The 21358-nt window shown below is 44.0% G+C and overlaps 1 protein-coding gene across 2 annotated transcripts in view; it reads left to right on the top strand.

Moving 5' to 3' along the window:
* The window catches only part of IREB2 (iron responsive element binding protein 2), a 37345-nt gene extending 17607 nt beyond the window's left edge, over nucleotides 1–19738 (top strand). The window contains exons 7-22 of one of the 2 annotated variants that reach the window (XM_079991523.1): nucleotides 36–219; nucleotides 2123–2262; nucleotides 4255–4426; nucleotides 6054–6154; nucleotides 7329–7445; nucleotides 7982–8141; nucleotides 9864–9999; nucleotides 10894–10978; nucleotides 11513–11669; nucleotides 12076–12200; nucleotides 13081–13185; nucleotides 13793–13935; nucleotides 14784–14931; nucleotides 15043–15165; nucleotides 16057–16242; nucleotides 19347–19738. In XM_079991523.1, coding sequence (XP_079847649.1) covers nucleotides 36–219; nucleotides 2123–2262; nucleotides 4255–4426; nucleotides 6054–6154; nucleotides 7329–7445; nucleotides 7982–8141; nucleotides 9864–9999; nucleotides 10894–10978; nucleotides 11513–11669; nucleotides 12076–12200; nucleotides 13081–13185; nucleotides 13793–13935; nucleotides 14784–14931; nucleotides 15043–15165; nucleotides 16057–16242; nucleotides 19347–19457 — 2193 coding nt within the window. In that variant the 3' untranslated portion in view covers nucleotides 19458–19738. The remainder of the gene's footprint in view (nucleotides 1–35; nucleotides 220–2122; nucleotides 2263–4254; nucleotides 4427–6053; nucleotides 6155–7328; nucleotides 7446–7981; nucleotides 8142–9863; nucleotides 10000–10893; nucleotides 10979–11512; nucleotides 11670–12075; nucleotides 12201–13080; nucleotides 13186–13792; nucleotides 13936–14783; nucleotides 14932–15042; nucleotides 15166–16056; nucleotides 16243–19346) is intronic. The other variant, XM_079991524.1, reaches the window with a different exon arrangement.
* Nucleotides 19739–21358: the final 1620 nt, after the last annotated feature.

Genomic DNA, 21358 nt, shown 5'->3' with positions numbered 1-21358 from the left:
CCCCACCCCTTTTATCTCTTTCTCTCTCTCTCTAGTGGGGTTCCAAAGTTTTCAGGAATGTCTCAGTAATTCCTCCTGGAACAGGAATGGCCCACCAAGTGAACCTGGAGTACTTGTCAAGAGTAGTATTTGATGTTAAAGACTTCCTCTATCCAGACAGCGTTGTTGGCACCGATTCCCATACAACAATGGTGAACGGCTTGGGAATCTTGGGATGGGGTAAGATGAGTTGGCAGTTCACAATGTTCTTCCTTGTTACATATCTAGTTTTCAATTTCTTTCTCTTTATTTAAATTTCCTCCTTAACAGTTTCTATTGTGATAGTTGGGTGGAGAGGGGGAAGTTGCAAGTGTGAGAAAATATAAAGATGCTCCATTATTATTATTATTATTATTATTATTATTATTATTATTATTAGTGTGCTTAAAAACACACTTCACTAATTCAGTCTTGAGATTAAACAGACCCCCAATGAATTTTTAAAAAGACTACTTTAATAATTAAAAAATAAGACTCACTGTTTAAAATATTAGGCTTTGGCTGTACCTGACTCCTTACCCACCGTAACATCCGTGTTCCTGTAAGAGTGAGGAGGGGGCAGGGGAGGGCAGGCAAAGACACTGTACATACCTGTTTGTGGCTCAGTGGAGAGCTTCCCTGCTTTTGTATTCAGAGCAACTAATCCACTCTCTGCAAGGTAAAGGTAAAGGGACCCCTGACCATTAGGTCCAGTCATGGCCGACTCTGGGGTTGCTGCACTCATCTTGCTTTACTGGCCGAGGGAGCCGGCGTACAGCTTCCGGGTCATGTGGCCAACATACTAAGCCGCTTCTGGCAAACCAGAGCAGCGCACGGAAAGGCCGCTTACCTTCCCGCCGGAGCGGTACTTTGACATGCTTTTGAACTGCTAGGTTGGCAGGAGCTGGGACTGAGCAACAGGAGCTCACCCCGTCGCGGGGATTCGAACAGCCGACCTTCTGATCGACAAGTCCTAGGCTCTGTGGTTTAACCCACAGCGCCACCCGCGTCCCCTCCACACTCTGTAGGCGAGGCTTATTTGTTCAGTATTTTGAAATTCTGTGTTTTACTCCTGATCCCTCTCTTAGTTCCATTTTCTGTGGGGGTACAATGGGTAATAAATCTAAATAGACACTGCTACCTGGGGTCTAGGAGAGAGTAATCTGTTAGGTTTTTGAAAGTATGAGAAGTATAAAATACTACATGACATAATGGAGACTAATGCTATGCATAATACATAGCACATCATGCTGCGTGCAGGCAGTCTTAATCCGTATAGTTTTTGTAATCTAAAGTTACTTTCATGAAGAAAACCTATGCCTCAACAGTTTGAGAGGAGAGAAAGCTTCCTTTCTTTCACTAAGACAAAGATAGGAAACTCTTCATTAACCCATCAGAAGGTGACCCCATCTTCCATTTCAATTTTTATTTATGATCAATGCAACATTAGTTTAAATGTTTACCCTGCTTTTCAACCAAAAAAGATTCCCATAGTGGCTTACAGTTCACTAACAATAAGAATAAATAAAATTTCTCATCATTGCCCTTGGTTTACAATCTAAAAAGGCACAACACAAAAAGAAAATGGATTGGGGTGGGGAGAGGAAATAGGCAGACTCGGATATAAGTTCTTAGTTCTTCTAATCACCAGCTGGTGTGAAAATGTTCAAGACAAGGATAAGTCCAAACTTGCTGGTCTTTTGGCTGTACCAACACATTGGTCGGTCCTCCATCCTTTCTCTTGCTTCTGTTGCAACCTAGTGTAATAACTGCTGGCTTTTCCTTTGAAACGAAGGAAAACCCCAATGTTGGAACTATGTGTGCTATCTAAAATCTAGGAAGGTGTGGAGGGGAGGCACTTTTGGGGGCAGTATGGCCTGGAGATTATATATCTGATTTTCCAACATCTTTCCTAAAAGGCAGCTCCATGTGTGTGTGTTCCAGTCAGGTTAAAATGGGGACGATACGGGGTTATCTTTTACAGTAGTCAGTTTTGAGTTTTGACAAAGAAGATTTCTGAAGATACTTATAGCATGCTCTTCGAAGTTTTAAAGAATCTGCCAGTTACCAAGCTGTTTTAAGTGACGTAACGTTCTCCTTCCAGGTGTGGGTGGAATTGAAACCGAAGCCGTCATGCTTGGCTTGCCAGTCGCCCTCACCCTGCCTGAGGTGGTTGGGTGTCAACTGACAGGCTCCGCCAGCCCGCTAGCCACATCAATTGATGTGGTCCTGAGCATTACAAAGGTAAATTAGAGCTCTCTTTGTTGCCAAGTCAAGCAGGCCACGTATTACTAGTTCTGCTGGAGGTGACATAAAAGTGCCTAGGATTTTATCTAAGGTTACAGTGTCATTAGCAGTGGTTTGGCAAGGCCTTAAGAAACTTTGTGGCAGGTAAACAAGGGAAATTGAACACCACCTCCATGGGTACCCAATGAAGTTTGTGGTGAAGCAACTGGTGCTCTTTCAGCAGGTTACCCCTTACTGGGGACAAGGAGCAGCTGTTTCTGGGCAAGTTCCTAAGCAGCTCACCATGGTAACCCCACATGTGGGTCTCTCTAGCCTTAAAGACCTTCTGGTTTCAGAAAGAGCCATGCCTGGCCAACATAGTGTGCATATGGTTCAGTCTTCTTTCTCCCATCTTGCTGCAGTTTGGATGGGAGGCCCTTGCTCCCATCTGCTTGGATTCCTCTGAAGAAAGGCTTTGCTTGGGGCTGAACTAGGAATCACCTCCTCCCCCTTCCTCTCTGAAGCCAATCTTCCACCATCCCTATTCTCCTGTAGACACTAAAGAACCTGCTCTGTGTTGGCTTCCAGCTGAGTGTTTATGAAGAAAAGAAAGTCAACTCAGGGACTGATTTGATTCCCTCCCTTCCTAGATACTGAGGGCGAAGAACCCTGGGGTGAATAGCCATACTTCAGCTATTAGTTGTAAGGCGGATATGGAAGAGAATACTTCATCCATTCTAGACCAAAGCTTGCAATGACCAGGATAGTGTCTCGGCACCGTGCTTTCTGTCCAAACCTGCTGCAGAATTTCACACTAAGGATACAGTAATGGTTAAACCAGGGTGGATTAAAAAATCAATGATCAATGATTTTTAAAAAAAAAATAAAAAAATCGGATTTTTTTTAAAAAAAATTAAATCAGATTTTTTATTTAAATCAGATTTTTTAAATAAAATGCTTTTGGAAGAAAAATATTTCTAAAGATAGTTTTCTGTTTAAGTTACATTATAGTCCAAAGGCTGTTCATCAAGAAATAAGGATTTGTTTTAAGTTTTTCATGTGTGCTTAAACACAGTCTAAGTTTGTTTCTTAAAAAACCGTTTAACTACATCAGTTAACAAACATGAATACATATGCTATAATGTTATTGTTTTAGTTAAATAAATTGTTTAAATTGTTATTAAGGAAATTATTTTTCTCCTTCCAATAAAGTACAGCAGAAAAGTTGTCTGAATATAAACAGTTAACTTATTAAACCTCACAATAATTTCATAATTATCTGTCTGTGTATTTCTAACAGTTATATATTTCTTTACAATTATAGCAAAAATTACTGATTTTGTTACATCAGTAGTTTTTGCTATAACTGTAAAAACTACTCTGAAAATTTAATATTCCAAAAATGAAACCTTCATCTGGTTGGAAATATTAAGAGGATGCCAGCAAGGCTGAGTCTTTCTGTAAAAAAATGATTTAAATCAAGTCTTACTGACTAGTGATTTAAATCGTGATTTAAATGGATTTGATTTAAATCAAATGCACCCTGGGTTAAACTTACTAGTTGTGTCATTGAATCAAATGAAAAAGTGTTATTTTTCCAGTTTGTCGTATTAGATGTAGGCACCCCCTGTTTCCATGACTCCAGAGGGTAGTGAAATTGAAACCTTCAGAAGCATTGCCCCACAGCCTTTACTAATTGCTGTGCAACACAAGGGCAGCACTGAAGAATGGTGACACCAGAAGATGGTGTGTTTAAAGAATTTGGCATGTAGCTTGACTCACTTGCCCAAAACATCTTGCAGAGCAATGAGGTGCACTCACTCCGCATCCCATGCTCCATACTCTGCTCCTTGCTGATTAAGAGGGCCCAAGGGTAGTCTCCTGCCTCATGATTCTATATATTTCTCTTGGTGGAATTGCTAGTAATTCATTCGAAACCTTTATGTCATAAGATGCCTCCTTGTTCTGCATGCAGCGTTTGATTTTTCTTTTCTTTTTTCCTCTCCTTAGCAACTTAGGCAAGCTGGCGTGTCTGGAAAATTTGTGGAGTTCTTTGGGCCTGGAGTTTCCCAGCTCTCCATAGGTGACCGGACCACAATAGCAAATATGTGTCCAGAATATGGTGCTATCCTGAGCTTTTTCCCTATCGATAATGTGACATTAAAGCACTTAAAACACACTGGTAAGATGGAAATTAAAACAGCTGGTTCTCCAGAGCTTTACTATAGCAATATATTACCTAGAGGCTTTCTGTTAAGTAACTGTTGTATGCATTCTAAACAAAATAAATTGGTGTAATATTTCACAACATGTTGTTGCGGGATTGGAATTTCCCCATGTGTAAGGGACGAGGAACCTTTCCCAGCCCTGGGGCTGCATTCTGCTGTGGGCAGCCTTCTGGGGGACTCATGCCAGTGGCAAGCAGGGTCATAACTTTTGGGCTGCATTCCAGCTACATGAAAATCGGAAACATCCACGTCATGAGTCCCAAAGAAAAGGCATTGTGGGGGGTGGGGGAAGTTGGGGAAGCTGCTGGTTGATGACACTGGGAAGGGGCCCAGAAGTTTGGGACAGACTGCGTCAGGACCTCGAGTGGCAGGGAAGTATGAACAAGGAGTCAGATCCCAAGGAGGGGTCCTGTAGCATAGCCTTACCCCATCAGTTAGGCCACAGAGAAGCTAGCGAGGTGTGAACAGACAGTTCAGGTCCAGACCTCCAGAAGAAGTTTGGTTTGCTTACCTCTTTGCCGTGCTGAAGTTATGCCTGCCCCATTCCCATATAATGGGACCCGAGGGGGTTGTGCTACTTGCTGGATCAATGGCATAGGCCCTCCAGATGTTTTGGGACTACAACTCCCATCATCCCTAGCTAACGGGACCAGTGGTCAAGGATGATGGGAATTGTAGTCTCAAAACATCTGGAGGGCTGAGTTTGCCTCTGCCTGTGTTAGCTCTCTTAGCCATACATAGCACCTGCTGTGCCTTTAAACCATGCTTTGTCTGTCTGTCATGCTGATCTGAGCATTAAAGATTTTGGTAGAAATCATACTATTGAGTTATAGTTTCTCATCCAGTGAAAGTCTTGGATTTCTCCAATGTGCATGTCTCTCCATCAAGTCAAACGAGGCTCACAGTTCAGGGACACATTGCAGTCAGGCAGAAATACTGCAGAAGGGCTTTGAGGAGGCAAGGCCTAGAGAGATGCCCAAGGCTGTCAGTGGAGAGGTCTGCAAGGTTGCATGCAGCCCCGGACACATGTAGAGTGTGTGTGTGTGTGTGTGTGCGTGTGTGTGTGTGTAAGTAAAATGTATCTTCCTGCTCAATGTGAGCAGGAAGAGACTTGATTTGGTTCACTTCTGTCTTCCTTTAAGTGAGATGCTGCAGTAGATACTTGGGTTACCGTCTTTTTTCCTGGCTAATGCATGCAGGAAATTGGGAGTTAAGTGCTCCCTGGAAGGGACTCCTCAGACGCTTGTGGTATTTCGAGTTAGGAAAAGGCAGTTAAGTTCAAGCCTTTTGTTGCACATGTTCTATTGAGCTACTCTGTTATGTTGCTATATCAGCAAATAATGTTGCTGTAAATTGTTTTGGTGACTATGGGGTTTAATGTGAAATTGAGTTATTTGATGGTGTTCTGATTTTTCTTATTTTATATTGCTGGTACTTGTTATATGATTACTGTGTTTGTATTTAGGTACATTTTAACGTACTTGTCATGACAGTAAGCTGTCATCAGCTTACTGATTTGAATATCAGCAGAAGGTTCATTACTTAAACATTTTTTTCTGATTATTTAACTGTTTCCCACAGGCTTTGATGAGACCAGGCTTAAGTTGATGGAAACATATCTTAAAACTGTGAAACTACTTCGAAGTGATGAACTTTCCACAGAAGAACCTGAATATTCCCAGGTAATGTCAAAATGGGCTTGCCTCTTTCATATTTGCAGCTTGAGTCTTGCTTGGATCTATACTCTTTACCTTGCCTCACCAGCCAATAGGGTCTCCTATACCTTCAAGAGAACCCAATTCCCTGTTCCAAGCATGGGGAGCATGTCCCCCTCCAGATGTTGTTGGAATCAAGCTTTCATCTGCCCCAGCCGCCATGGCCTAATGGTCAATGATGATGGGAGTTATAATCCTGAAGCACCTTGAGGGGCATATAGTCCCCATACTTGCCTCATTCCAACCAACTTTCTCCTTCCCATTTTGTCCCACCTGTACCCCATCCCATCTACAATATAATAAAGCTTGGGCAATAAAGATCCAGTGAACTGATGCTGTGACATTGCTGAAGCTGCAAGAGCTTGGATCAGTACCTGGATGAGACCACTGGGGGCAGCTCAGCATTCTGAGCTTTCAGAGCATCAAAGGAGGGCAGCTCCTATAGACAGGTGTCATTACCATCAGTCAGCTACTGAGCATCTTCAGCTCTCTTGCTCTTTCCATCTGTAACTGCCACAAACCAGAAGACTCTACTGTGCATGCCTCTTTTACAGTTAAGCATTTGTGTGCAATTTAATGGTAAGCCACTTTGGTATCGCGTCTTGGCCAAAAGAGCACACAATTATATTTGTATAATTTCGTTCTTTCCCTCAAACCTTATCTCCTGGGTGGGTTGAAGATTTCCCAAAATGACTCCCAAATTACAGTGTTCTTTGGCAGTTTCTGATATTCGCAGGGAGTTATTGTTGGAACTGGGGTGGAGCAGACTGTGAAGTGGTTTGGGATTTCAATCACTAGTTCTTAGTACTTCAATCTTAGTAATTTTTTATTGGCATTTTGGATTACTGCTGTTCAGTAAATGGCCTTTGTAAAACTGCTAATTTAGGGTGACTTTCAAAAAAATTAAATCGCACAATAATAGGTTGCTTCAATAAGTTGTTTTAGAAAGAAAAGTTGATAATTTCAGCTTGTCTGCAAAATGTTCCTTACATAAATTGCCAAAGCCTGATTTGTAGAAAAAAAGCTTGCAAAATTGTCCAGGTAGTCTACAAATTTTGGCTAGCTTATATTGAAAGCCTATGCAGCAGTGCAGTGATGTATACTGTGCAATAATTTATTAACAAATGTTCTACTCCATCAGGTTATATGCATAAATCTGGGTTCTATAATGCCCTATGTAAGTGGTCCCAAAAGGGCACAGGACAGAGTGGCTGTTACGAATATGAAGAGCGATTTCCAGGCCTGCTTAAATGAAAAGGTATGTGCAGTTGAAATGAAAAACTACTGTTAGGGTTTTTACGTTTTTTAATTATATAGTCTCTGTTCTGTGGGAAAGAGGCCTGCTTCTTTCACTGTCACAACATTTTGTAAAACAAAAATTAATCTCTTTCCTGTCAGTCGTGATGTTTGAAAATCAAAGGGCACATCTAGATTGCATGTCTTCTCATGCTCCCAGCTGGGCACTGTAACATGCAAACATGAGTGCAGAACCCTTGTCTCTTTCACTGGTTGCGGTGCTACTTTGCGGAAAACCAAACATTTGTCTTGGTCTGCACGAAACCATTAGGAATGCGAGGATACAGATTTGGTATTCCATGCAGATTTTGCAATCAGAATTAATAAAATAGTTTGTGTTAGTTTCCCCAATTTATTGGAGATGTTGCCACTGGATTTTGGCTTCCTGGCTGCCAAGGCTATACACCAACACAGGATTCTAGTGTCCCCTCTCTTGCTTAAAAGCAGCTTTGAATTTGTTGTGTAATTGATTTTGCAATGTCTATTTTGATTCCCTAGGCTGGCTTTAAAGGCTTTCAGATTCCAGCTGAAAGGCAAAGGGATGTGGTTCCTGTGGAGTATGAAGGAAATGAGTACAAGCTGGCTCATGGATCAGTCGTCATTGCTGCAGTAATCAGCTGTACAAACAACTGCAACCCCTCTGTAATGCTAGGAGCAGGTATACTCTGCCTGGTTTCGGTTTTCTTCTCTATCTATTGCATTATAGAGCCAAGTTAACCAAACCGCCATCCTATAAATGTCTATAGAAGGCAGACAGAGGAGTTTGTGCCAGTGTAGCTTAACCAGAAGCTTGAAAAGTGTGGAGGTGCCTTTTAGTTATAATACCATTGAATTTGGATAGCTGAAATTGTACTGGGATTGTGGTTTTTTGTTGAACAGTGTGTCTTTAAAATGCTTCACAGATTGTGCAGTACCTGGTGCAACACGGCAGCTTTTTCACAGTTCCCAGTGTTCTGCACCTGACAGTAGTAGCTGTTCTTTTTTAAAAAATGTATTGTATTATTTATTGTGTTTCAAGTTCTGTTCATTACCTGTGAAAAAGTGGTGGTAGTTTTTGAAGTCATGGCTGCAGTACTACAACAGCAGTGTCCTGGACTAGCTTCCAGCACAAGAGCAGCATTGCTAATGGTGACTTTGTGCCAGTGAAGCTGTGATTTTGGTCTTGCCTTAATATAAACAAGTGGTCAACCTGCTGGCTCATAGGATTGAACTTTCTGGGGATTTATGCAAAATCATAAATGTTAGAATTTCGTCTTTCTGAAATTGCTTATCAAAAGAGGATGAAGGTCATAATCCGCTATGCCCCATCAAAATGAATGGAGGCTATGCTGCACCAGGGCTTGATATTGCCGCTTATGAAGTTAATATGGTATCTAGAGCTGTCGTACATAGAATCATAGAATTGTAGAGTTGGAAGGGACCCCATGGGTCATCTAGTCCAATCCCCTGCAGTGCAGGAATCCCAGCTGAAGAATCCCTGACAGATAGCCATCCAACCTCTGCTTAAAAACCTTCAATGACAGAGAGTCATACATTGGTCCATCTACCCTGAACTGTTAATCCTAACTGGCAACTGTTCATTAGGGACTTGGGCAGAGCTTTCTTCTGGGTTGTGGACCAAAAATTCTTCAACACATACCGTATTTTTCACTCTATAAGATGCACCTTTTCCCTCCTAAAAAGTAAGGGAGAATGTGTGCGCGTTTTATGGAGCAAATGCAGGCTGCGCAGCAATCCCTCTTGCTGTTCTGGCTTCATGGATAGCCGTGCAAAGCCTCTTCAATGACATTTGATTCAGAATATTTGTGGTGTAGTGTGGTGTAGTGGTTAAGAGCAGTAGTCTTGTAATCTGGGGAACCGGGTTCGAGTCTCCACTCCTCCACATGCAGCTGCTGGGTGACCTTGGGCCAGTCACACTTCTTGAAGTCTCTCAGCCCCACTCACCTCACAGAGTGTTTGTTGTGGGGGAGGAAGGGAAAGGAGAATGTTAGCCGCTTTGAGACTCCTGAAGGGGAGTGAAAGGCGGGATATCAAATCCAAACTCTCCTCCTCCTCCTCCTCCTCCTCCTCCTCCTTCTTCTTCTTCTTCTTCTTCTTCTTCTTCTTCTTCTTCTTCTTCTTCTTCTTTTATTGTTTTCCTCCTCTAAAAACTGGGTGCTTCTTACACAGCGAAAAATACAGTAGCTGGAGGCATTTTTTTAAGGGATATTGCAGGGTTTGTGCCTGAGACCCTTCTGCATGTACATAATCTGTTCTAAACTAAAGAGCAAACTTTCCTCCAACAGTACTACCTGTTGTGGTAATTTATCTATAGGCAACATAACTTTGCCCCTTAGAATTTTTGTACCGTTATTTCACTGCTGCTTTCATCCTTCCCTAGGTCTGTTGGCCAAAAAAGCCATTGAAGCTGGTCTGACTGTTAAACCGTACATAAGAACCAGCTTATCGCCTGGCAGCGGAATGGTCACGCACTATCTCACTTCCAGTGGTGTATTGCCATACCTCAATAAACTTGGGTACTAACTTCTTTGCTCTCATATGTAGAAGTTTTAAAGACTCTGTAAAGACTCTTATATGTAGAGGCTTAAAATGCATGCTTAAAGTGACATGGTCAAATCCAAAAGAAGTAACACATGCAAACCTCATATAGCTTCTGAATTAGTATGTTGCTTGCAGACTCATTGGCATTTGATTCATTTTTAAAGTTTCTGCGACTCATGGTTTTTAGCCACATCACATCTGACCAGCTCAGCATTCAGAAGCTAAATAATTGCTGTAAGGCATATGTTAAGCATTGCTGTATTTATACTCAATAGTATTCCCCCCAACCCCCCCCCCCCAATCATAATTTACTGGGGGGGCATGCTTATTTATTGAAAATTTGGTCAAGCACACAGGAACATGGAAAGCTGCATTATAAGGGGTCAAACTATTTGTCTTATCAGAGGAACATTCCTGGTCTAGAGAGAGTCCATCTAGTCCAGCAGCTCTTAAGGATCTCAAGACATGGGGCTGGATCCCACTAAGGTCTTGTCAGAGTAGACCTGCTGAAATTAATAGATGTGACAAACACAGCTTCATTAACTTATGTGAGTCTACTCCAAGTAGAACATAGTGGGATACAATACAGAGGTCTTTTTCCACCTGCTGCCCTTACTTTTTTAAAACTGGAGGTGCCAGGGGTTGAATCCGCAACCTTTTTCATGACCTCCCATTTTCCCACTGGCAGAAAGGATTTCAGTATGTTAGGTAGAGAGTCTTGAGGCCCTGGCCACGCAGCAGCTCTCTTCAATTGATCCCATAACGTGCAGGGCAACTTCAGAGATTTCACTGCAGTGCAAAGGTGAATGAAAAAGTAGGTTGCACTAATGAAACACTGACATTTTCTTAAAATCCTGGTTTTGCTCTAGATTTGAGGTCGTTGGCTATGGATGTTCCACATGTGTTGGGAATACCGCTCCTTTGCCAGAAACCATTCAGAATGCAATTGTGCAGGTAATGTTTTAACAACTGTAGCATAGTGAACTTTGTTCCTGTTGACCAATTGGGGAAAATAAAAGGTCCAGACTTTGCCCTGCTGACTGTTTAGGCTGGAGGTGAGAACTTCTGTGCAGTGTGTAGAGCTGGGAAAGTAGGGGCCCTTTTTCCTATTATGACCCCTGTGCACTTAAGTATTTTCTGTCTGTCTGTCTGTCTGTCCCATACGGTTATGAAAACACTCTTGGAGTATATATCTTTATGCGCTAGGAAATTTAATACCAGTATTGGAGTTCCATTCTAGTCCCAACAACATCTGGAGGGCGGGAATTTCCCTAGCCCTGGTTTAAAGGCAAATTCTGTAGTTTGAGTGTTGAGGAACAATATGAGGTTAGGAATATGAGAAGCGAATAATCATTCTTGCCACTAAGAGGGTATCCTTCATCAAGGGTTACCCCTCAGCTTTTCCTTTATAGCTACTTGTGAACTCTCACAGAACTTCAAGTAACCATGACAATGAAGTTGAGAAATCTAATATTTTCTGCCTTTCAGGGTGACTTAGTTGCTTGTGGAGTTTTGTCTGGAAATAAAAACTTCGAAGGCCGCCTCTGCAGCTGCATCTGTGCCAATTACCTTGCTTCCCCGCCTCTAGTTGTGGCTTATGCTATAGCAGGAACTGTGAATATTGATTTCCAGACAGAGCCATTAGGTAACTATCCCTCTCCTTCCAGCTCCTATTTCATCCAGGACTTGGCTTGTTCCTGTAATGCTCTCAGGGCATTTAACTTGCTCTAAGAGCAATGCTTACCTTTCTTGCGCTGTTTGAAGCCTACCTAGTGTATGACGCACTATGGCCTAGATTCCGCTATGCCATAAAATAACCTACCTATGTTTTCTAACAAAGCAACCAAGTTGATTGTTGTGAACCAGTTCAGCAATTTTCTCTTCTGCAAAAGTGATTTGCTTTCAGGTGAGCTAAGGGTAATATTGTGTGTCATAGAGCGAATCATGTGCAGCTAAGAAAGCTCTTGGGTGTTCGTAATGCTTTTAAGACGGGTAGAAATGGCGGAGGAGTAATTTCTGCAATTATCACCATGGTCAAAATTTCTTTGTAGGGGTCAGTCCTGATGGCAAAAGAATCTTCTTGCATGATATTTGGCCCACTCGAGAAGAACTTCAGCAAGTGGAAGAAGAGTTCGTAATATCATCCATGTTTAAAGAACTGAAGGGGAAAATGGAGGTAGTTTGGCATTGTTATTAATCAAGGATAGGGATCCTCAGGGCCAAGCACTGTCTCGGCCAGAGGCTTTGCTCCTTCTCTGGCCACACCCCCTGCGCTCCAAGCCCTCGGGCGCTTTTGCCTGCCTAGCAGGTGTCCTGGAACTGTAATAATGCCTCTCGCTTGCCTGTCTGGAGAGAGGTGTGTGCATGGGAAACCTATTCCTTTTTTTTTGCATGGCTGGTGTGTCCCCTCCTGTAGACAGGGTAACAGTCACATACATGGATCTGCCCACTTTTGCCTCTGGTCCCTCAGGTCACTTGCATTTCCATGAGGGAATGTGTCCTTTGGGGTGAAAAAGGTGTCCTACCCCTGTTCTGACTCAGCAAGACTCAAATGAAACGCTTTTTCCTGTGCATCACTCAGTGTGCCATGTTCCTAGCGGGGAATGTAGTATGTAAATTTTAAAATGAAATTATGCATACTGGTTCAAACGCCTTTAGCACTTCTGTATGCCAGATCTATAGCAAATATAAAAAGCAAGAGCATAAACAGCCAGATGTCCCGATTCATTTACTGTGTTTATAACCTGCCTCTGAGGATCTCAGACAGTCTCCTTCATTCTCACTGTTTTATCCTCGCAACAACCCTTTGAAGTAGGTTAGGCTGAGATACAAATAAATTAGGCAGGGTACAAATAAATTATTATTATTATTATTATTATTATTAACAGCAAAAAAAAAAATGGAAGGCTGAGTTAACAAGAGTTATCAGTTACAAAGAAAAGAAATGTTGATGTGGTATTTTGTTGTGGCGTTTCCACTGTATTATATTCAGTAACTGGCATTTTGGGTACAAGACAGGAGAAGATGATCACAAGTTTATATCTCCTGCTTTGCAGAAAGGAAATAAGCGGTGGAATTCTCTAGAAGCGCCTGAATCAGTCTTATTTACGTGGGATTGGAAGTCTACTTACATCCGATGTCCTTCCTTTTTTGATAAGCTTGTAAGTATGGTAACACCAAGTCTGTATGTTTGAGTTGTCCTAGGTATTGTAGGAAAGGGAACTTAATAAGTGGGGGGAATGTTTCTGTCCACAATTTAAGATGTCAACACCATTCTGCTGGTCCTTCTCAATGGAAAGGATCTCTCATAACACTAGAACTAGGTTCAGGACAGTCAAATGGAAGTACTTCTTCAAATACCACAACATTAATTTATGGAATTTGCTGCCACAATATGTGACAGCCACTTCCTTAGAAAGATATTAAAGAAGAACGGCCATATTCTTGGAGGGCAGATCTATCGGTGGCTACTAGTCTTAATGGCTAAATGGCACCTCCGTGTTCGGAAACAGTATGTCTTAGAATATGAGAAGCTAGAGGGCATCTGCTTTGCTTGTTGATTTCTCAGAAACATCAGTTTTGCATTTGTGGGAAACTGGTCCTTTGCTAGATGGTCTCCTTTTGCAGGGCTGTGCGCACGTTCTTGCTTTCATACTTGGAACACCTTTACCTTTTGACATTAGCTCCATTTTGTGCATTTTGGGTGTGTTTTCGACTAACCTAGAGAGGGGGCGTATTCATCTACTTTTGTGTCCATTCATCTGGCAGACCAAAGACCCTCTTCCACCCCAGTGTATTGAAAATGCGCACGTCTTGTTGTATTTGGGGGATTCGGTCACGACAGATCACATCTCACCTGCAGGAAGCATTGCGAGGGGCAGCGCTGCTGCCAGATACTTAACCAACAAGGGGTAAGAAACTTCAGAGGAGCTGTGAGGGAAAGAAACTGAAGGATTCAGCTGGTCCTCACAAATTGCTTTACTGTGGTGGTTGCTGCTTGGCCAGATGAACAGTGTGTGCCATAGCTAAAGTAGGTTGCTAAGCAGGATTAACTGAATTTCTTTCAGGCTTATAGTCAGAATTTTCTGCATAATCTGTCCTGTTTTTACTGGACCCTATTCATAGCGAAAAGGAACGCGGGTGGCACTGTGGGTTAAACCACAGAGCCTAGGACTTGCCGATTAGAAGGTCAGCGGTTCGAATCCCCGTGATGGGGTGAGCTCCCGTTGCTCGGTCCCTGCTCTTGCCAACCTAGCAGTTCGAAAGCACGTCAAAGTGCAAGTAGATAAATAGGTACCACTCCGGCAGGAAGGTAAACGGCGTTTCTGTGCGCTGCTCTGGTTTGCCAGAAGCGGCTTAGTCATGCTGGTCACATGACCCAGAAGCTGTACGCCTGCTCCCTCGGCCAATAAAGCGAGATGAGCACCGCAACCCCAGAGTCAGCCACAACTGGAACTAATTGTCAGGGGTCCCTTTACCTTTACCTTTATTCATAGCGAACCTTCTGCTTAGTTCAGTGTCATCTGCAAAGCTTCATGTATTAGGCTGCAGGTCCCTGCAGGGTTAACAGGTAGTCAGAATGCCTTAAGTGCCTGCTATCCATTTAAAACTGACACACATGATATAAAACTTTGACCTGTATTCTTAGTGTTCCACACCTGACTATGGCACAGGAAAACTTCCTTAAAGGATGTTTGTGAGCAAAGTCCACTTTTCAGGTTGCACGTTTATATTGAGCGTGCTCTGTTGTCTCTCGTAGCCTCACGCCCCGTGAATTCAATTCCTATGGTGCTCGGCGGGGAAACGATGCAGTGATGACAAGAGGCACCTTTGCAAACATAAAACTTTTCAATAAATTCATTGGGAAACCTGCTCCTAAAACAATTCACTTTCCAACTGGACAGACGGTGAGGACATATTTGTTCAAAGCTATGGGGGGGGGAGGGGAGCTGCATATTAGAAATGTCCCCATGTCCTTTCCCCCCATCTATTTCTCTCTCTTGCTCTCTCCCCTGCAGCTAGATGTGTTTGATGCAGCTGAGTTGTATCGCAAAGAGAATGTCCCTCTGATAATCTTAGCAGGCAAGAAGTATGGACTGGGGAGCTCGAGAGACTGGGCTGCAAAAGGACCTTTTTTACTGGTATGTTTCCGTTGTGTTAACTTCGAAGTAACAAGAAGCCTTGGTGTTTTATTACTCCAGGCTGCTTGACAGGATTTTGCTTGTTTTTTATAGAACTTAAAGCATGCCATTTTGTGCCTTCTGAAAATGCATGAGCCAGTTTTTTCACTGAGCTTTAAAGAGTGCCAGTTTGTGGTTTTTACCATTAAATTCACAAACTGGGACCAGTTTAAAGGTAATGTACATCTGAATCAGGGGACGCAGGTGGCGCTGTGGGTTAAAGCCTCAGCGCCTAGGGCTTGCCGATCGAAAGGTCGGCGGTTCGAATCCCTGCGGCGGGGTGCGCTCCCGCTGCTCGGTCCCAGCGCCTGCCAACCTAGCAGTTCGAAAGCACCTCCGGGTGCAAGTAGATAAATAGGGACCGCTTACCAGCGGGAAGGTAAACGGCGTTTCCGTGTGCGGCTCTGGCTCTGGCTCTGGCTCTGGCCAGAGCAGCTTTGTCACGCTGGCCACGTGACCCGGAAGTGTCTCCGGACAGCGCTGGCCCCTGGCCTCTTGAGTGAGATGGGTGCACAACCCCAGAGTCTGTCAAGACTGGCCCGTACGGGCAGGGGTACCTTTACCTTTACCTTACATCTGAATCAATGATTTAACATAGTTGCTTCTTGCTTCTTGACCAGAAATCCTGGTAAACGAGACCTAACTTGAGGTTTTATTTCAGTGGGAATAACAGATCTAGGACTACCCTCATGACCCTTGGCTAGCATTCCAGGCCACCTTCCAAGAAACTAGATTTCTCTGTCTTGAGATTTTCTCCACGTTTTGTATTAACCGAAGGGTTGAGCGGTTGTATAAAGATGACTTTTATTATTGTTCAGATGGTATCTAAGCCAGATATAACTGTTTCTGCAGGGTGTGAAAGCAGTTATTGCTGAAAGCTATGAGAAGATCCATAAAAGTCATTTGATTGGAATGGGCATTGCTCCGCTCCAGTTCCTCCCCGAGGAAAACGCAACGTTTTGGGGCCTGACAGGCAAAGAACAGTTTTCAATCTCGTTTCCTCATGAGTTATCCCCTGGAATCTCCCTAGATGTAAAGGTAACTCAGACTGACTTCTGAATGCAAGTGTTAGTAATAGAAGAGATTTACTTTTTCCTTGAAGCACAAATGTGATGGTCTGTCCTCTGTTGTAAGATGGTAATGACACAGTTTTATTGTATCCACACCATTTCACATAAGGTGGAAGTGTAAAGTACAGTGGTACCTCGGGTTAAGTACCGTATTTTTTGCTCTATAAGACTCACTTTTTCCCTCCTAAAAAGTAAGGGGAAATGTGCGTGCGTCTTATGGAGCGAATGCAGGCTGCGCAGCTATCCCAGAAGCCAGAACAGCAAGAGGGATCACTGCTTTCGCTGCGCAGCGATCCCTCTTGCTGTTCTGGCTTCTGGGATTCAAAATATTTTTTTCTTTTTTTCCTCCTCCAAAAACTAGGTGCGTCTTATGGTCTGGTGCGTCTTATAGAGCGAAAAATACGGTACTTAATTCGTTCCGGAGGTCTGTTCTTAACCTGAAACTGTTCTTAACCTGAAGCACCACTTTAGCTAATTGGGCCTCCTGCTGCCACTGTCCCGCCGGAGCACGATTTCTGCTCTCATCCTGAAGCAAAGCTCTTAACCCGAGGTATTATTTCTGGGTTAGCGGAGTATGTAACCTGAAGCGTATTTAACCTGAGGTACCAATGTAAGTTAATATGAGCTATGTTTGGGGGGCGGGTCTCCTTTTGAGTGAGAAGTCAGCACCAGAGTTGGCCTTTAGATCAGGGATGGGGAACCTGTGGCCCTCCAGATGTTGTTGGACAGGTCCTCAGACCTCTCTGGCATAGCCAGCGATGAGGCCTGATGGGAGTTGTGGGCTAGCAACACATGGAAGACCGCAGTTTCCCCACCCCTGTAGAGACTTAAAGAACTGCTCCTAAGGTACAAATACAGTGGTACCTCGGGTTACATTCGCTTCAGGTTACAGACTCCGCTAACCCAGAAATAGTACCTCGGGTTAAGAACTTTGCTTCAGGATGAGAACAGAAATTGTGCTCTGGCGGCGCAGCAGCAGTGGGAGGCCCCATTAGCTAAAGTGGTGCTTCACGTTAAGAACAGTTTCATGTTAAGAACGGACCTCCAGAACGAATTAAGTTCTTAACCCGAGGTACCACTGTATATGCAAAGCAAGCTGTGCGAAGCGGCTCAGTGTTCTGAAAGGTGCTCAGATAAAGGGAAGACTTATGTCAAGGTCATTTGAATGGTGCAAAAACATACCGTATTTTTCGCCCCATAGGACGCACCGGCCCATAGGACGCACCAAGTTTTTTGGGGGGGAAATAAAGAAAAAAATATTATTTCCCCCCCAGGCGCTTGTGGGGCCGGCAGCGGGGAGAAGCGCTCTTCTCCCGGCCGCCCGCCTGCAGATCAGGTCCGGGGACAGCGGGAGGACGCGCTGCGCCTCCCCGCTGTCCCCGGAGCTTGCGGGGCTGGCGGCCGGGAGAAGCACGCGTCTCCCCGCCGTCAGCCTCCAAACCACATCGGGAGACAGCAGGATGGCGGCGTTCCGCCTCCCTGCTGTCCCCCGACCTTGTGGGACTGGCGCTGCAGCTCTCCTGAAGCCTGGAGAGCAAGAGGGGTCGGTGCGCACCGACCCCTCTCGCTCTCCAGGCTTCAGCGGAAGCCTGCATTCACCCCATAGGACGCACATGCATTTCCCCTTCATTTTTGGAGGTGAAAAAGTGCGTCCTATATGGCGAAAAATACAGTTATTGGGAGCAATGTTGTCTGAATTCATAAAGAGACATATTTTTAAACACATGCAGGGCTACACAGAGGCGCAAGGCAAAGGCAACTATCTTAAGGCAATAATTTTTTTGAGTGCAGCAAAGTGAGGGGCAGGGGCAGAGATCTGACTCACTAGGTATCCGGTGGGTCTGCTATGGGTAGGATTTAGTTGAACACGCCTCGGTTGCACAGGTGCCCCAGAGACTGAGCAGGAGCTGTGCAGTTGCCCTGTGCTCTTGTGCAGCTACCTTCCAGTGAAGCTGACCTACATAATTATTGTGGAGTGGTATCCAATTTAAGTTAGTCATGATAAGCTTACATCCATTGATTTCAGTGGGTCTGCTCAGAGTATGACTTGCGTATCTGCCACAGTTATTTCCTTACAAAGGGGTTGTTTTTACAGTGGTGCCTCGCAAGACGAAATTAATTTGTTCCGCAAGTTTTTTCTTCTTGCGAGTTTTTTGTCTTGCGAAGCACGGTTTCCCATAGGAATGCATTGAAAATCAATCACTGCGTTCCTATGGAGACCGTCCGGGAACAGAGGGGAAGCGCCGCGCGCCTTTCCCTCTGTCCCAGGACCTGCTTAAAGCAAGGGGCGGCGGGGAGAAGATTGCTTCTCCCCGTTGCCAGCCCCACAATCTCCGGGGACAGAGGGGAAGGCGCGTGCACCTTCCCCTCTGTCCCCGGACCTGTTTTAAAGCAAGGGAAGGGGCAGCGGGGAGAATCGCTTCTCCCCGTTGCCGCCCCTTGGTTCAAAAGGGGTCCGGGGAGAGAGGGGAAGGTGCACGCGCCTTCCCCTCTGTCCCCGGAGATTGTGGGGCTGGCAACGGGGAGAAGCAATCTTCTCCCCGCCGCCCCTTGCTTCAAAAGAGGTCCGGGGACAGCGGGGAAGACGCGCTGCGCTTCCCCGTATCCCCGGAGCTTGCGGGGCAAGCTTCGTTTTGCGAAGCAAGCCCATAGGGAGATGCGTCTTGCGAAGCAGCTAAGAAAACGAAAAACTCCTTCGTCTAGCGAGTTTTTCGTCTTCCAAGGCGTTCGTCTTGCGGGGCACCACTGTATTTCATAACTTATGGGAAAAGGAGAAACACTTAGAATCAGAGCTGTGAAGAGCATAGGAGTCCCAAATTGCTGCTTAGGGGCAGATCTGCATTCTCAGTCCCAGATCCCCAACATTACAGACTTTGCTGGTATTTTTATTAAGTCATTAACTTCCACAAGCAATAAAACTAGTTTAGTTTAAAGCAAGACTTGAGGGTCTCAGGATTTTTGTTTCTGCAATATGCTGTCGTTATTACAGAATATCCTACTATAGAGATGTTAGGAAATGACACAGTCCTAACATATTTCTTGCTTTTGCCTCTCATTCCTGTCTCTTTAAAGACAAACACAGGGAAAGTATTTCACGTGGTTGCCGCATTTGACAGTGACATGGACATAACGTTATACAAACATGGTGGCATTCTGAACTACATGGTCCGAAGGCTGTTGTAGAGGCCTGCTCACACCTCGGGGGACTATGCATCAATGGGCCAACCCTGCAATGGCTTGCACAGGCCTCACTCCATCGATGGAACTGCGTACAGTCCTGCTGCACTCTGAAATTTCGTCCATGGATGTAAAAGATTGTGAATTGTTGTAGTGACTGCAGCAAGATCCGTCTGGATTTTAAAAATAATACTCAAATGGTGCTATTGACATTGCTTAAAAAATTGACGTGTGTGTTGTGAAAGAGAGCTGTAAGTATGGGGAAGGGCGGGAGGGGGTTGTCTTAGACCATTTTGTAAATAAAGTGACATGAAACCTGAAACTGAATTGTGTCGAAGATTTTAAGCCAGAAGACTATCTGTCGTTGGGCCCCACCCCAGTTTTGGCACCTTCAGCTTCCTTATTGCTGTCTGTTGGTCTGAGGGCAGCACATGGTTTGGCTTGATGAGAATGGGTAGTTTCCTTTTAATTAAGGTTTCCATAAAATCAAAAGCAAAAGTCAGCGTGAAGGCCACAAGTTACAAACACAGGGCGCTGCAAAACTATTTTTTTGACAAGGAGCTAGTACAGATTTTTACAGGGTTGGCCTCACCTCCCCCTTTGCTGAAACAGCAGCAATCTCTTTTCCCCATTTGCCTTTTGGAGTTAATAGATCTAGAATGTGGCAGGGACAAAACTAGACTTTATTTCACCCAGGTCAAAGATATAGTTTGGCAGCCCCCCCGCCCCGCCCCCCGTTTCTGTACACACACACACACACACACACACAGGCTGAGAGCTTCAACGGCATTCCTCTGGAGACTTCACCTGGGGCAAAAAAACAGGCTACCCCCCCCCCCCCAGCTACGATCCTGAGAGAAGCAACCTGGGCTACCAATTGCTGAGGAACTGAGCTGCAACAATGGGTTTCGATTAATAATTTTTAATAATTTTCATTTATAACAATCCAATAAAAGCCACATTAATACAATACCAAATTATAATACCATTAAAAAAGCCAATTATCCAATACCAAATTAAACAATTTTGAATGACTTCCCAGGTTCTAGATTTCAGGGAATGATGATCTTATTTTGTCCTGCTCCAATACTCTCAGCCCAAATACAACAGTTCCGATCTTGATCCTTTATTTTAACAGCCATTTAACAGCCATTTCATTCGCATTTAACTGTTCCATATCCATTAGTTTTGCAAGGGGAGTTTGATCCTGTAAATTTCTGTGTGAAATGTTTGTTTTTCGTTCATCTATACTCTTCATGTTCTATTCCATGCTCAGCATTTCCCTTCACTTGCGCTTTCTGCACTCAAGGACTGCAATTTTCACTGCATCACACGCCATTTTGCTTATCCAAGACAGAGAGGTCTGGTGTCTCGCTATAGTCCCGGGCAGATATCCAGAATTACCGTATTTTTTGCACCATAACACTCACTTTTTTCCTCCTAGAAAGTAAGGGGAGGGAATGCCTACGGGTGGCATGCCTACGGATTTTCCTCCTCTAAAAACTACGTGCGTGTTATGATCGGGTGCGTGTTATAGAGCGAAAAATACGGTATCTTCTTTGATCCCTCTCCTATCTGTTAACAAGCCGGTATCTCTCCAAAGCCATGATAAGTCAGAACCAAAGTCTTCTTTACCATTCCGTAGAAGGTCAGTGCCACAAATCATTGCGATGTTTTCACACAGTTCAATTTTTGCAATTAATCCATAAAAATTATGAAGTTCTCGTTAATTCCCTCTTGCATTTTTTCCAATCCATTAACAATACTTCGGGGGAGGTTTGTCGAATCATAAAACAGCAAATATAATGTATATAAAGAAAGGGTAAAGGCTCCTCTCCCCCTACATACCAATCAGGTTACAATGAAAATATTCTCCAGATTAGACCTTGGCACTCAGTGGCTGATTC

This window comes from Podarcis cretensis, assembly GCF_951804945.1.
Source record: "Podarcis cretensis genome assembly, chromosome: 9".
Taxonomy (NCBI): domain Eukaryota; kingdom Metazoa; phylum Chordata; class Lepidosauria; order Squamata; family Lacertidae; genus Podarcis; species Podarcis cretensis.
The sequence above is the reverse complement of the archived record's forward strand: the minus strand, read 5'-3'. Positions and strand labels throughout refer to the sequence as shown.